The sequence below is a fragment of the Paroedura picta genome, chromosome 2, assembly GCF_049243985.1.
Source record: "Paroedura picta isolate Pp20150507F chromosome 2, Ppicta_v3.0, whole genome shotgun sequence".
Classification (NCBI taxonomy): Eukaryota; Metazoa; Chordata; class Lepidosauria; order Squamata; family Gekkonidae; genus Paroedura; species Paroedura picta.
This window is the reverse complement of record NC_135370.1, coordinates 123,688,570-123,703,586: the sequence shown is the minus strand read 5'-3', so window position 1 is coordinate 123,703,586 and position 15,017 is coordinate 123,688,570. Positions and strand designations below refer to the sequence as shown.

At 41.5% G+C, this 15,017-nt stretch overlaps 1 protein-coding gene across 7 annotated transcripts in view; it reads left to right on the top strand.

Moving 5' to 3' along the window:
* Positions 1-15,017, top strand: part of LRP4 (LDL receptor related protein 4) — a 141,956-nt gene that overhangs the window by 58,549 nt on the left and 68,390 nt on the right. For 6 of the 7 annotated variants that reach the window (XM_077322376.1, XM_077322371.1, XM_077322373.1 and 3 more), the window contains one exon: positions 7,018-7,164. The exons of the other annotated variant lie outside the window; for it this stretch is intronic. In XM_077322376.1, coding sequence (XP_077178491.1) covers position 7,164 — 1 coding nt within the window. In that variant the 5' untranslated portion in view covers positions 7,018-7,163. The remainder of the gene's footprint in view (positions 1-7,017; positions 7,165-15,017) is intronic. 7 annotated transcript variants of the gene reach the window in all.

Genomic DNA, 15,017 nt, shown 5'->3' with positions numbered 1-15,017 from the left:
GATTCACTAGACAGGGAATTGGGTTTTAGTTTTTTCAAACAATTCATTAGAAGAAGAGTTGGTTTTTCACTGCCCGAAGGAGTCTCAAAGCGGCTTACAATCACCTTCCCTTCCTATTCCAACAACAGACACCCTGTGAGGTAGGTGAGGCTGAGAAAGTTCTGACAGGACTGCTCTGTGAGAACAACTCTATCAGGGCTGTGACTGGCCCAAGGTCACCCAGCTGGCTGCATGTGGAGGAGTGGGGAATCAAGCCCGATTTGCCAGATTCGAAGCCACTGCTCTTAACCACTACACCATGCTGGGTATCAATTCAGCTGCAGTTCATACATTGCTGGCTAGGATATTCAGCTATAGTTCATAAATTTATTGTTGTTGTACTCCAGTAGAACAATACCTGTGTCTCATCTTTTCTGAAATTAAATATCCAGAAAAGTTGCACAATGGTGGTTTTTAGTGGACTTTATTCCACTTTTTCATAATACAGTGTAATTGGAATATGTACACCAAGAGCCAGCTTGGTGTAGTGGTTAAGAGCATGGACTTCTAATCTGGTGAGCCAGGTTTGATTCCCCACTCCCCCAAATACAGCCAGCTTAGTGATCTTGTGCTCGCCAGAGTACTAATAGAGCTGTTCTAACCCAGCAGTAATATCAGGGCTTTCTGAGCCTCACCTACCTCACAGGGTGTCTGTTGGGGGGAGAGGAAAGGGAAGGTGATTGTAAGCTGATCTGAGACTCTTCCTAGTAGAGAAAAGCAGCATATAAGAACCAACTCTTCTTCTATTACAAACAATGGTTGTTTTACCAAAATAAATTGTGTACTTACTGGCTAGTTCTGACTTTGCTGAAATAAGCAGTTTTTAATAGGTGCTCTTAAACGAAAGCTATTTTTACTGTGGTCTTTTTCTTTCAGAGCAGTTTCTGGAAACTACTTTCTGTTTTATCCTACTTGCTTTAGTTTTGCCACATTAAGATTTATTGCTTTCTGTATCCTGTTCTTTTACTATGAAAAGCACTTTCTTCAGATTGCAGTTAATCTTTATAGTATGTGTGATTGCTGCCACTTATGCTTTTTCAAGTCATAAACCTTATCTGACCTGTGTATTTCTTTTTCTCATGTGTATAAATCAGGCCTGCTGAATTAGCCTGTCACAGCTCTGTAAACTTTCAGCAAACAAAAAGGGAAACTTTTTGGAATGCTACCATATTCTGAAGTAGCATTATGTATGTTAGTTGAAAGTTGAGAGAACACTGATGGTTCTTTCTGGTTGCTAACATACGTAACGTGTTATCTCCCAGATGAGTCCCCATTTGAGGCATATGAAGCAAAAGGTGTAAGCAGATTGCCATCTTAGATAAATCAAGGGATCAATGACAAGAACTAAGTGCAATCAAATCCTATCTCATGGTGAGACAATCAGGTTCCTTTGAAACTGTCATATCCTTTCAGCAAAGGCTTGTTTGTGACTCCATTGTATTTTCCCATATGGTCAAATGAATTGGAAATCACTCCTCTATCTTTGGTTGAAATGTGTGAAGGGATTTCCCAGTCTTGTCCCCTGCCCCCCTTGATTCCTTGCAAATTCATTCCATATTCAAATCAAATTAATAACCAGAGCATATGGGACAATGTCATACCATTACCCAGAGAATGTCCAGAATAATATGTACCATGCCACAGGAAACAATGATGTCCTCCATCTGCAAGCAAGTAAGCAATTATGTTTAGTGTTGTGTGCTCCGGCATGGTTCACCTGCTTCAGTGATCACCAAAGCCCGAGGTGGCCAGCGGCGTGGAGGGGAGGGATGGCAGCAGCAGCGCTGGGTGGTGTGAGGGCGACAGCATTCCTCCTTCCCTCCATGCCATGGTCCTGGCCGCTTCAGGCTTTGGTGATTGCTGAAGCAGCCAAGCCATGCCAGTACATGCAACCTTAAACATGCTCTTGAACATCTGTACCATTAGCATTTTCATGGAGTAACTCAAGGAAACTCTTCTAGCCATTGGTGAGAAAGGGTGTGGATTGGGGGATAGAAGGATCTGCTTCAGCCTACTATTTTGAATCCAGTTTCCCCTAGCACTGCCCCTTCACTACTGCAGTTCCTGACAATGCTTATGCTTCATGATCAGGCAGCATATGAATCTTTCTTCCCTAACTTTTCTCTTTTACTTTGTCTGCCCTTTAAAAAAAATAGACTTTATTGATAGCTTTTCCCACACTTAGCAATGGGGAATACTATGACATGAAATATCTTGATCTTTGATGCCAGTGACACATGCTTAAGATTTCTTCTAGCTTCTTCATGGCCTTGCTGTTTTCAATCTCCTTCTGATTTTTTGGTTGCAATCTCTCTTTTGGGTGATGATGGAGCCAAAGAATAGAAAATCTTCATCAACTTTAAAGTTTTATAAGTCCTCAGTAGTCATTATTTATGTCTTAATGATCTGTTATAATCCTGCTTTTGGCATTTTCTGCTTTAATTTTCACAAATAGTTGTTTTAAGTTTTGACTTTTTTTTTCTGCATATCTCAAATTGTTAATTTTCCTTCCAGTCATTTTCCTTTTACCTTCATCTAAATTTAATCCACCTTTCCCTATGATGTTTTGCATACAGATTGAACAGACAAGGAAATAAAATATATCCTTGTCTGAAATCTTTGCCAATTGGGAAGGCCAGATCTTCTGTATAGTTCTTCAATATATTGTATCCATCTTTTTTTTTCCTGTTCAGTTAACACATTTCCATACTGATCCTTCATTGTGCCTAACAGTGTTTTAAATTTTCCCTTGATTTCTTGATGCTATGTTTTTGTTGTTCTTCTATATGTTTTCACTGGTTATTATAATAGTTCTCTTGTTTCTACCTGCCAATTGCTCGAACCCTTTATTTAGTCTTCTGATTCTATTTCTATTACCTTTTCTTCTTGTCTATCTTAATAATTGTAAGAGTTTAATCAGTCATCCATCAAATAGTTGCATTAATTTTGCCCATGGGAATAATCTTTGCATTTTCTTCTTGATTATATATCTGGTTCCGACCCATAATTCCTCTGGTTCACATTCACTTGAATAATGCAAATCTGTTCTTTACACTTTTTTATGCTCTTCATGTTTAGATTGTGTTTGGGTATTCTGAATTTTTACATTTTTTCTTCATCACCTTTAACTTCATTGGTCTTAAAAGTGCCACTAGACTCAAACTTTGTTCTATATTTAGTTAATCATAGAATCATAGAGTTGGAAGGGGCCATACAGGCCATCTAGTCCAACCCCCCTGCTCAACGCAGGATCAGCCCTAAGCATCCTAATATGAGTACTTCCATTAGAAATTTATTTCAGGTGCATGCACACAAAAACTTACACCCTGAATACAATTGTGTTGGACTTAATATGGACTCAAATTTTGTTCTGCTTTGTGATTATGTTGCTTGTCTTATATTCATGTTATGTGATCCTGCTGCTTGTGATTCTTTATTGACCGCCTCATGCTGTCCATATATACAATCACCTTTTAGGTTGCCTGAGGAATGGAACGTTTAAAAATTGCAAACCTATAGAGCAACCCCATTTATTCTGTGTTTGTTGTCATTTTCAGAGTAAATCATTTCGTAATTTTCTGATTGAAAACTTGGTTCACTCACTCCCAGGATTGCAATATTTAAATATTCTATTCCTCATTTTACAATGTTGTGCTTAAATTGATTTATGCTTCTTATATTCTGTGTTCCTATTATATGTATCAGACAGCCCAGAAGGTGGGAGCACCAAAGAAAGGCCTTTGAACATAACTATAGTGGTCAGGCAGTTTTATAAGGTAGTAGATTAATTGATCCCAAATTGTTTAGGGCTTTGAAGGTCAATACCAGCAGCTTGAATTAGGAAGCAGAAATAAATTAAGGGCCAGTGTCGATTGGCCAAGACAGAAGTGATATATTCCCTTTGATCTGCTTCAATCAGTATCCTGGCTGCAGTATTCTGTAACAGTTGAAATATCCAAGCACTTTTCAAAGGCAGCTCTAGGCCAGATTTTGTTCTGCCCAGGAAAGGTTGGATCTGCCTAACCAGTTGAAGCTGAGAAAAAGGACTCCTGACCATAGCTGCCACTTGCTTATCCAGCAGTAGACCTGAGTTCAAGAGCATGCCCATAATATGGACCTGTTCTTTCAAGGGGAGGATAACCCCAGAATGAGTGAGTGACACCTTAAATGCTAGGTTGGGCCTTTCATGTACCAGTAGCACTTTTATCTTGTCTAGATTAATCTTCAGTTTATTATGCCAGTTTGGTGCAATGGTTAGGAGTGCGGACTTCTAATCTGGCATGCCGGGTTCAATTCCCCGCTCCCCCACATGCAACCAGCTGGGTGACCTTGGGCTCGCCACGGCACTGATAAAACTGTTCTGACCGGGCAGTGATATCAGCACTCTCTCAGCCTCACCCACCTCACAGGGTGTCTGTTGTGGGGAGAGGAATGGGAAGACGACTATAAGCCGCTTTGAGCGGCATATAAGAACCAACTCCTCCTCTTCTTCTATTAGTCCATATCTGCTCCATAACTGTAGTTATATAATGTCTTCTGTGCAGGCACCCAGTCCCCTCCACCTACTCCGCTATGAGGTACTAGACAATTCTTTTTCTTCAGTTACCCGTTGCAACTCCAGCAGAATTGAGGAGAGCGGGCAGCCCCTCTCTTCAACCATGTGACAGTTTTCCATGGGAAAAGACAGCCAATGTGTAGCACTTTCTAGAAGACTTTTTAAAAAACTTTGTAAAGAATCCTCAACAGCAGGCCTGCTTAAATGCAGTCCCAATGTGTGCCTGTACAGAAGACGCTCAAATGAATAATTGTCACAGGTAAAAGCAACCCTGTTATATTGTCCAAATATGCTTTTGCATACATATGGACTTTGCTTCTCAGACCAAGGTTGGGGAGTTGTATGTGTGAAGGCCATGTTCATGTCACCCCTTGGCCCATTTCAATGATGTTGTTTCATTTGCAACCAGAGCTGCCTTCTGTAGAAGTCAAAGGATGATTGACTTTGACTTGGAACACCACTAAATTCAGAATTGGGTAATTAAACTTGATTATGATTTCCTGCCATGTTGCCTGGTGGTGCTTGCATTTCAGAAATCACAGAAATTGCATTTCAGATTTTATCCTATTTTTACCCATTGTGGCAACCCATTTTGACCCTTTGCACCGAGTTAGGGTACCTCTTCATGGAGCTAAGCAAATTTTACATAAAAGCTACGGAGAAGGATGAATTGTCCCATCTCAGAAAGGTTGGATCAATTATACCTCAAGCTCTTGTTTCCAAACTTTATTTTATATGGCTTGTATTCTAGTTGGGTGTTAGCTCATTGGAGGCCAGAAGACCCCCAGTTGAAATTAGTTCTACTTGTGCTAGTAACACATCATGATGGCCTGTATCAGTGAGTGATGTTCCTTCTGTCATCAGAATATATAAGTGCAATGTGGGATTCCCAGTTTCTGCCAAGAGTTTTCTGTTTCAGCAATGGCCAAGCATTAAGGATGGATTAGCTGTACTTTAGTGAAAAACTGCTGCTTCTGGATAAGATTTGTATTTCTGTCTCCTTCATTTGCTACGGAAGTCTGGTCATACAGACATTTTCAATATCGGAAAGGCTCTTCTATCTAATCTAACTAATTTATATATTGAAAGAACAATAACTAACCTATTAAGCTCTCTCAAAGAACATGTATCAGAGTTGCTAGAAAATAGCAAGCAATATTATCTCAGGGTAATGAAATGTAATACTATAAAATAGTATCACTGAAAAAAGGGAAACGTCTCCTATTAATACAGGAATGAAGGAAAACCTTCCTTCAGGGTGAAATATTTCTTACTCAGCGAAAGGATACCATGACTATTCCTGACATAGAATCTGCATTGGGCCAAATAACACTAGAAACACTCTGACCTGACAAGTATCTTTTCATCTGCATTACTATTTTGGTGGCTCAATGTGTCCTAACTTTCTGCTTATTTCCGGATCTCCTTAGCTGACCAGGGCTGGAACATGAGACTTTGAGGCTCATATTTTAAGCATGTATCCTGTCCTGGGTTTCTGAAATACTTTGTTAATCACACATGTTCTATTTTTGAAAGCAAAGCTCATTTGCAAGGAGTTGTTTGTTACTGAACCTCTTTGTAGTTGTGTCCATTCTTTTCTCTCTTAATAGAGTTATACAGCTCCAGGGAAAACACTGAATATATTCCTATTTCAGCTAGAATATCAGTCAGTGGCATGCTGCATATAGCTCTCCTTTGCATATCAGGAATGCTGTGGATTTGGGGGTGGAATTTCTTTACATAATTCTTTATCCTTTAGTTTATATACCCTCAAGTTGTGGGAACCTGCAGTAATAATTCACCAGTAAAATAGTTGATAATTTTGGGGTATAAGGTTTCAAGGGTCAAAGCTTCCTTCATCAGATATCTGATGAGGGGAGTTTTAACTCTTGAAAGCATAAACCTGAATTCTTGTTTGCCTCTAAGGTACAAAAGGGAAAAGGAAGCCATGGGGCTGAAATGTTGGACAAGGAGCTACTGGGCTGAGTCTAGATACCATTTTCACCCTAGCAAATGACTTTCCCAATTTATCCTGGAATTTAGAGCAGGTTCAAAGTGGTCTTTGATGGTCTTAATACAAATTCATGGACTTTTCTGGTTTTTGTTTAGATCCTCATGTCTTTGCAGAGAACTCTTGAGAGCTGACCAAATATAATGCTGATATAAGGTGGGCAGGACAAATGAAGGATTCCCCCCCCCCCACACACACACACAATTATTACTTTTGGCTGTTAACTCTCATTGCAACTCAGGATCCTATAAAAAACCTATAATGCGCTTTCCTTGTTGCTGTGGTTGTATTGTATGATGGTACAAATGTGCCACATTTGTAATGCATTATGTTCTGTGCTGTCATGCGTATCAAAATTTATGATGACTTCCTTTCTTATTTCCAAGGCATGCTGATTATTTTCTCTTTTCAGCTGTACATAGCAGCACTGAATGTTCCTGTGGACGCAACCACTTTACCTGCGCAGTTAGTGCCTTTGGGGATTGCACTTGTATCCCAGTTCAGTGGCAGTGTGATGGCGACAATGACTGCGGGGACCACAGTGATGAAGATGGCTGCAGTAAGTAGATGGTTCAGTATTAAGAGTGAGGTGGAGGGAGGGTTGCAGTGGACTCTTTAAGTACTTGGACTTACAAAAGCAAACAAAAAAACAGATGGAGTTTGTTCTCATATCTTCAACAGTATTTCAGCTGACAATTTCTGCACATTAAGGCCAATTTTTACTCACTAAGGCCAGTGAAGACCTGAGGATGAAACAGACACATTCAGAAAGGAATCACCTTTTTTTCCCAGTTGGTCCAGTGGAAATGCTGGAAATGTTGATCTGGGGGGAGGAGGTGTCTCTTATGAAATAATTTCTCTATCAGAATGTTTGAAATATTTTTAGGTAGCATATTTTCTCTCCTAAAATGTATAATATAAAGGGTCTCTGTAAGACTGTATTGTGAGGACATCTTGTGAGATCTTGCTGTTTTAAACACACACATACTTAGAGATTTTGCAAACCTGAGTTTGCAGAAACTATTTCTGGCCTAATTTTATGGATTTTTTTTTGACAATCTACATTGTGGGGCCAGGTTAAGAAGGAGGTGTATAGATAATGTCCATATTATAGGCATATATTTTTGAAGAAATCTTCATTGTTTCAGTGTGAGTAATGTTATCCACAATTCATATGGTAGTGCACATATTATCAAATAATTCAATGTTGCCCCTATTATAGCCTTTTTTGGTGGGGAGCGGCCCAAATAATGAGCTTTCTATTGTTTTTTATATTTGTTTTCTATTGTATACTTGTATTCTGTATACTTCTCATATGGCAAAAACTAAGATACATATGATACCATGGCATGCGGTGGTTGCAGTTCTGTTTATCAGGTATTGCGTATAATTTAGGGTTGCCAAACTGGTGTGAGATGCAGGGGATGGGTCATCTTCATTATCCCATGATGATGTCATTTATAGGCCCATTATGCACTGCCGCCGAAACGGCGATTTCGGGTCACATGGAAAACGCGGAGGGAGAAGACGCGACGCATACCGGTTATACACGGGGCGGGGCGCGACGGCGGCAAAACCCAGAGTAACCGATTATGCACGCGCCGATCCGGGCGCCGCTTCTGGTTGCGCCCCGCTCACCCGGAAGCTGCGCTTTCTTCCGCGTTTCACTGACGCGGCTTTTTCGGCGGCATGCACCGAAGCTGCAGCCGGTTGCAGCCGGCTCCGTGCGTTATCCGTGATTTTAGTCGCTGCCATTCCACCCCGAATGTGCGCTAAAACCCCCGTGCATAATGGGTCATAGTGTGACCTGGAAGTTCCGGCCTTGCATTGGGGTCAAGAGTGTGGTCCTGGTATACCACTACTTCTGGGTGATGGTGAAAGTTACATCATCATGCTCTGACAAAAGATTGCTGGCCTTCAAATGAGCGTCAGTGGGTATTGCCAATAATTGCAAGAGTTGGCCCACCATTAGTGTTCATCTGTTAAACCTATGTATACTTAGTTTTGCTTGTGGAAAAGTAAAGCGTTTTCTGATTCTCACTTCCATGAATATGCTATATAGTACATCATGTACATCAGTGGTCCCCAACCTTTTTATCACCGGGGACCACTCAACGCTTGACAATTTTACTGAGGCCTGGTGGGGGGGGTAGTTTACGCCTCTACTCTCACCCACTGCCCTAATGCTCTCTGATCGCTACGGTAATGTTTAAACATCCCTTCAAAATAAGATACAGACATGCCACAACAATGAACATAAGGAACATTTTATTTTCATGGAAATTTTAACTCATGACAATGACAAATCAATGGGAACCCTGAGCTTGTTTCTCTGCAACGAGATAGTCCCATCTGGGAGTGATGGGAGACAATGACACCCAAAGTGTGTTGTAAAGGGCCGGGGGGGATGAAGTAAAGGGCTGGGGGGGCGTCCTTCACGGCCCACCTCCAATTAGTCGATGGGCTAATGTACATCATTGTTAAATAATTAGAGTGCCATGATTGGACCATATTGCCCTTAAGGCTTGGATCGAATTGGAAACTGGATCAGGTTCAAGGTTCTGGTGTTAATCTTTAAAGCCCTAAAAGGTCTGTGGCCTCTGTACTTACACAACCAACTTTTCTGCTTTACCCCCCAAAGAGCACTAAGATCCAGCAAACAGCAACTGCTCAGGCTCCCCAGACGAAAAGAAGTAAAAGTAGCTTCAACCAGAGCCAGAGCCTTTTCAGTCCATTCCGCCCTGGTGGAATGCTCTCCCAGATGATATCAGGGCCCTCCAGGGTCTTAAACAGTTCCAGAGGGCCTGCAAGACAGAGTTCTTCTACCAGGCCTATGGTTGAGGCCAGGAAAATTAACATCAATAAAACACTGGCCTCCCTACCGACAGAACAGCAAGTGCACCATCCACAAAAACACCAACCACTCCGTAAAATTGGGCTTCCTCTAGAAGATTAAGAAGGCAGTTTGAGAATATAATTTAATTAAAATAATTTAATTTAAACATTTAAAATGTTTACTTATGTAAAGTTAATTGTACAAATTTTGTTGTTATCCACCCTGAGCCAACTGGGAAGAACAGGCTATAAAAATAAACTACTACTACTACTACTGATAATAATAATAATTATAATAATAATGAATAAAAGTGTAGGTTGTATAAGAAAGTATATTGTATATATTTCAGTTTTCCTCAAAATGTTAATTTTTTTCTGGGGGGGGGGAATACCACCACCACCCCAGCTTTCCAGAAATTTTACATCTCTGCTTTACATCTCTTATCTGAATGTTTTGTGTTCTTAGAAGGCAGGTATGTATTTGTTAAAAGTAGTAGCTTCCTAAAGACGCTTGCTCCTGGGGAGGAAAGCTATGGCAAATCTAGACAGCATCCTAAAAAGCAGAGACATCACCCTGCCAACAAAAGTGCATTTAGTGAAGGCTATGGTCTTCCCAGTTGCAATGTATGGCTGCGAAAGTTGGACCATAAGGAAGGCCGAGCGCCAAAGAATTGAGGCTTTTGAACTCTGGTGCTGGAGAAGACTCTTGCGAGTCCCTTGGACTGCAAGGCGAACAAACCGGTCAGTCCTAGAGGAGATCAGCCCTGACTGCTCCTTAGAAGGCCAGATCCTGAAGATGAAACTCAAATACTTTGGCCACCTCATGAGAAGGAAGGACTCCCTGGAGAAGAGCCTAATGCTGGCAGCGATTGAAAGCAAAAGAAGAAGGGGACGACAGAGAATGAGGTGGCTGGATGGAGTCACTGAAGCAGTAGGTGCAAACTTAAATGGACTCCGGGGAATGGTAGAGGACAGGAAGGCCTGGAGGATCATTGTCCATGGGGTCGCGATGGGTCGGACACGACTTCGCACATAACAACAACAACAAGTAGCTTCCTATTTTATATTAGTTTGTGTGTCCCACACTTTTAGCAAACAAATACAAAAAACATATATTTGCAAGTTGGGGTGTGGTGTGTCTCCAGGTTTCAGTTTCTCTCTTGCTTCTGGTGCTGTGTGTCACCAATGCTTGGCGCCTCCTGAAATGCAATAAGTAGAGACAGCAGACTTTGGCTACTACTTTTCTCTGTCACTCATGTAACTATTTCTGTTGGATCGTCTGACAGCTGATTTCACCACTCATGTAAAGGTACAAATGCTTAAACCTCCATAGACTGAAAGGAGGGCCAGACACATGTCCATGTCACAGGATGGCCCCAGTAAAATAAAGATCAAAACATGTTCTGAAGTTTCTGGGGTACTTTGGATTTTTTTGTAAAAACATCTGCTAGCAGCAGACTCCAAAGAAAATTATCATTTCCTCATATTCTCTAAGAATATGTCAGAAAGCAAGGATCCTTTCTCAAAGAGGAGTTCAACCATGGTTCAAGTTGCCTAGTAAGGTGGCTGTCAAAATTCATAAAGGCAAATAGCTCATATATTTTAAGCTCCAGTAATGCTTCTCAGAGTATATCAGTTATTTCAGATGATTCAAGCCTGAATTTTAATAGTGCAGAAAAAGGACAGAATTTTTCCCCTCAGAGGCCTATAATACTAGTATCAACATATTAGGTTATATGATTATAATCCTCATATCTGTTTTCTTCTCTAAACAAATTTTCTATGTGCTCAGTGACTGTTATCACAATGATTTTGGAGCAAAACTGGGGGACTTTCTATTGTTCTTCAACAATCAGGAAAGTATTTTTAATATCCAGCATCAAAATTAAATCCCAAAATGCAACTGGATATGCCATGCTAAACAGAGCAGACCTTTTTAGTGTAGGGGCCCTTCAAATGCAAATAGAAAAACTGATGGCTGAGATTGAGTTGCAGCAACTGTTCATGGGCAAAGTAAAATTCCCCAGAATCACATGGAAAGAGAAAAGGGAGAAAAAACTAAAAGAGCAATTCCAAAGCTTAAATAGAAATAGTCAAGAAGTCAAAACAACTTATTATTAGCTGTACAAAAGGTGTCATAAAGTTACTTAGATAAATTATTGGGAACTTATTGTTGGTTTGTACTACAGTATTTGCTGTAGGTTGGATCCTAGTGTATAGTTTTGCATAATTTAATGTGTTGTGTTCTTATACTTTGCTTCAGTTCTGTCTTTAGCATTCTAGTTGGTTCAACAACCCAAATCTGATTTCATTGTTTATTGATTGTTCCATCTTGTTGACTGTATTGACTCACTCTGTGTAATCCACCTTTAGTACAAGTAAAACGGATTATAAATAATGTCAGTTAAATTTATTTATTTAGTTAGTTATTTGGATTTCTATACTGCCCATTCCTTGCGGCTCTGGGCGGTTTACATTGAACATTGAATAACTCTTACATGGAACATTACATAGTCTGCAACATTGAGCAACCTTCAATAAAACACAGTAATACAATATGTAATAACATTGGGAGGTCAATTATTTCGGTCATGGGAGGGTGTCTGGGGGGGACCAATAGATGTTCTGAGGCGGTCGGCCTCAACTGAATGCCTGGTGGAGGAGCTCACTTTTGCAGGCCCTGTGAAACTGTGGAAGGTCAGGTAGGGCTCTGATCTCCTCAAGGAGCTCATTCCACCAGGTGGGGGCCAGGACCAAGAAGACTCTGGCCCTTGTTGAGGTCCGACACGCTTCTCTGGGGCCAAGGATCCGCAGCCAGTTGGAGGTGGCGGAGCGTAAGGCTCTTTTGGGGTTATAAGTAGGGAGGCGGTCTCTCAAATACTCTGGGCCCAAACCACGTATGGCCTTAAAGGTGATTACCAGAACCTTAAGCTTAATGAAAGTCTTTGTAATACTTCTCCTTCTCTGATCAACACTCCCCCTGCCAGATCAGTTGTATGTTTATTTATTATTTTTATTATTAATTATACTAGGGGCAAAGCCCGTTGTATCGAGGAATACAATGCGCTAGAGCTTGGGGATGGGAAGAGTAAGGTGAGGGGTTGTCCAGTCTGTAAGGACATACTCATGGTTACAGATGAGCTTTCAAGAGTCATGTCATCAGATATGTGAAGGGAAAAGCAGGCTGGAGATCCTTCTTAGGGGGAGATGACATTCCTCCCCATTCTGTGTTCAACCTCATTTCTGTTCTTGTGTGAATAAGGCCACAGTTATCAAAACATCCCCCGCCCTAATCCACATGGGGTAGTTACAGTACAGAGGTGTCTGCCCTGCTCCTTCTGTTTCCATTTTTTTACTGGTGATAAAATATTATGTGCCCACGTGCTTCTTTCAGTATTGCCTCTTAGAGGAAGAGGAGCTAGATTTTTGTACTGTGCTTTTTACTACCTAAAATAGTCTCAAAGTGGTTTACAAACACCTTTCCCCTTCATCTCCACACAATAGACAACCTGTGAGGGATGTGGAGCTGAGAGAGCTCTGAGAGAACTAAGAATTGTCCACAGTCACCCAGCATGCCTCAGGTGTCTCAAAACAGTTAAAAATCACCTTCCCTTCCTCTTCCCATAACAGACACCCTGTGTGGGATGTGGGGCTGAGAGAGCTCTGAGAGAACTGGGACTATCCTAAAGTCATCCAGCTGGCTGCCTGTGGGGAATTAAACATGGATCTCCAGGTTAGAGGCCACAGTTTTTTAACTATGACCCCACAGTAGCTCAGAGACCAAAGCTAGAGTCGCTCTTCTCCCTCCTCCAGCTGTTTCGTCCTGCCAAAATAGGCTGACATTAAAATCTTTGGCAAGGAATCTTCAAGTCACCCCCAACTGGAGAGATTTCTCCGCAGAATTCCCACAGCACACGGTGGCCGGGCCCTAGAGAGCTCTCCCTCTGATTGGCTGAGTCTAATTTCCCCACATTCTCATTAGCTCTGGTCACCGTCTGTTGCAGGGAGCCTCACCAGGACCAACTCCCAGGGTTTTAAAGACCCCTTCATGCTTCTTAGGGCATGCTGAGGATGGACTATTTTTATTATTTTAGAAGCCACTTCTTTGGGTGGCTCCTTGCCAGGCAGACCTTCTGTGTAGGAGACATTAAAAAATTAGACCCCAGTAAATTCAAGGGGGTGTGAAGGGCCAGAAGTACAGAGGGTGGGGATTATGAAAAGTCCATATTTTATCAGGAAATGTGCAGGGAATATTTGCTAACTTAATTAACACAATTTGCTGACATCTTTGTTAGAACAGCCTGGAGGTGACTGTCACACAAATCACTGTGGCCAGGGGTTCCAGGGACAGATAGGGCACTAGTAGCTTTGCTTGGAATAGGTAGAAAAACACCACTTGGATTATTCTAGTGACCTGAGCCTGCATTGTTAGGGGGGTTTCAAGAATCACACCAAGGCTGAGTACGAGATCTTCAGTTGCACACTGTCCAGGCTGGGCAAATGTACTTCCTGATCTGGCCCTTTCCTACCGAACTGCAGGGCCTCTGTCTTGGAGGGGTTGAACTTCAGCTGACTTTGCCGGGGCCGTGTCAGAAGAAATCAGAATTGGCTGGACATGTCAAAGCAGTATGAAGTGTATAGGCATAGGGTAAACAGTGTGAACCAGATTCTAAGATCCATCATTAAAAAACACACACTGGGCAAGGGGTAATCACAGTATTTGGTACCAGGTGCAAATCTCAAGATATTATTGCATACATGATAGTGCCAATTTTCACCTCTGGTAACTGCCGAGGCTGTGTATGGGGTGTCTGTTCTAGTGCTATAACGTGGTCTTATTCTTAGCTGCGATTTCTTAATTAATAACACATGATGCCTGGCTCTGGTGATCGTTTTAAAAAACAATGCAAAGCGACTTACAAACCTCCCTTGTATCCTTGCACTTCATTTTCCTCTATTGTTTTTTTTCTGGCAAACTCTTGCCACTCTCTTGTAAGAACTCCCACTACAGAAAAATAGCTTTATTCTTGCTGAGATGAGATGTTTTTGCATAAACAAAATGCAAATTTCAGGGAGTTTCATCCCTTATTAAATGACAAATGCCTTACTTTACAGTGCAGTCCTAAATGACTGGGCTGAGAGGAGTAGTCCTATAAGTTTAATCTATTCCACATAATATTTCTGGTAAGGCCTTCGAGAAGTAGTGTGTCTCATGGCTTAAGTGCCACTCAGCACTTAACACCCACTCAGGGTGGTTGTCCCGCCCCTGAGTGCCTCTTCCTCAAACTGGCTTGCCTGTTGAGGGACCAGCCAATCACCTCTGTCCCCCACCCCTGACCACCTCTCCTCCTTCCACTTCGCTTTGAGGCTTGGAGGCTGCAGATGATGATGATGATGATGATGATGATGATGATTATTATTATTTAATGTTTAGACCGCCCTTCTCCCAATAGGTCTCAGGGCGGTTTACAACATAAATAGTTAAAACACAATAAAATCCCCATAAAAACCCCAATTAAAAGTTACATATAACATATCACGTAACATATAGCGGCAGTGGTCACAATTCTGATCTTA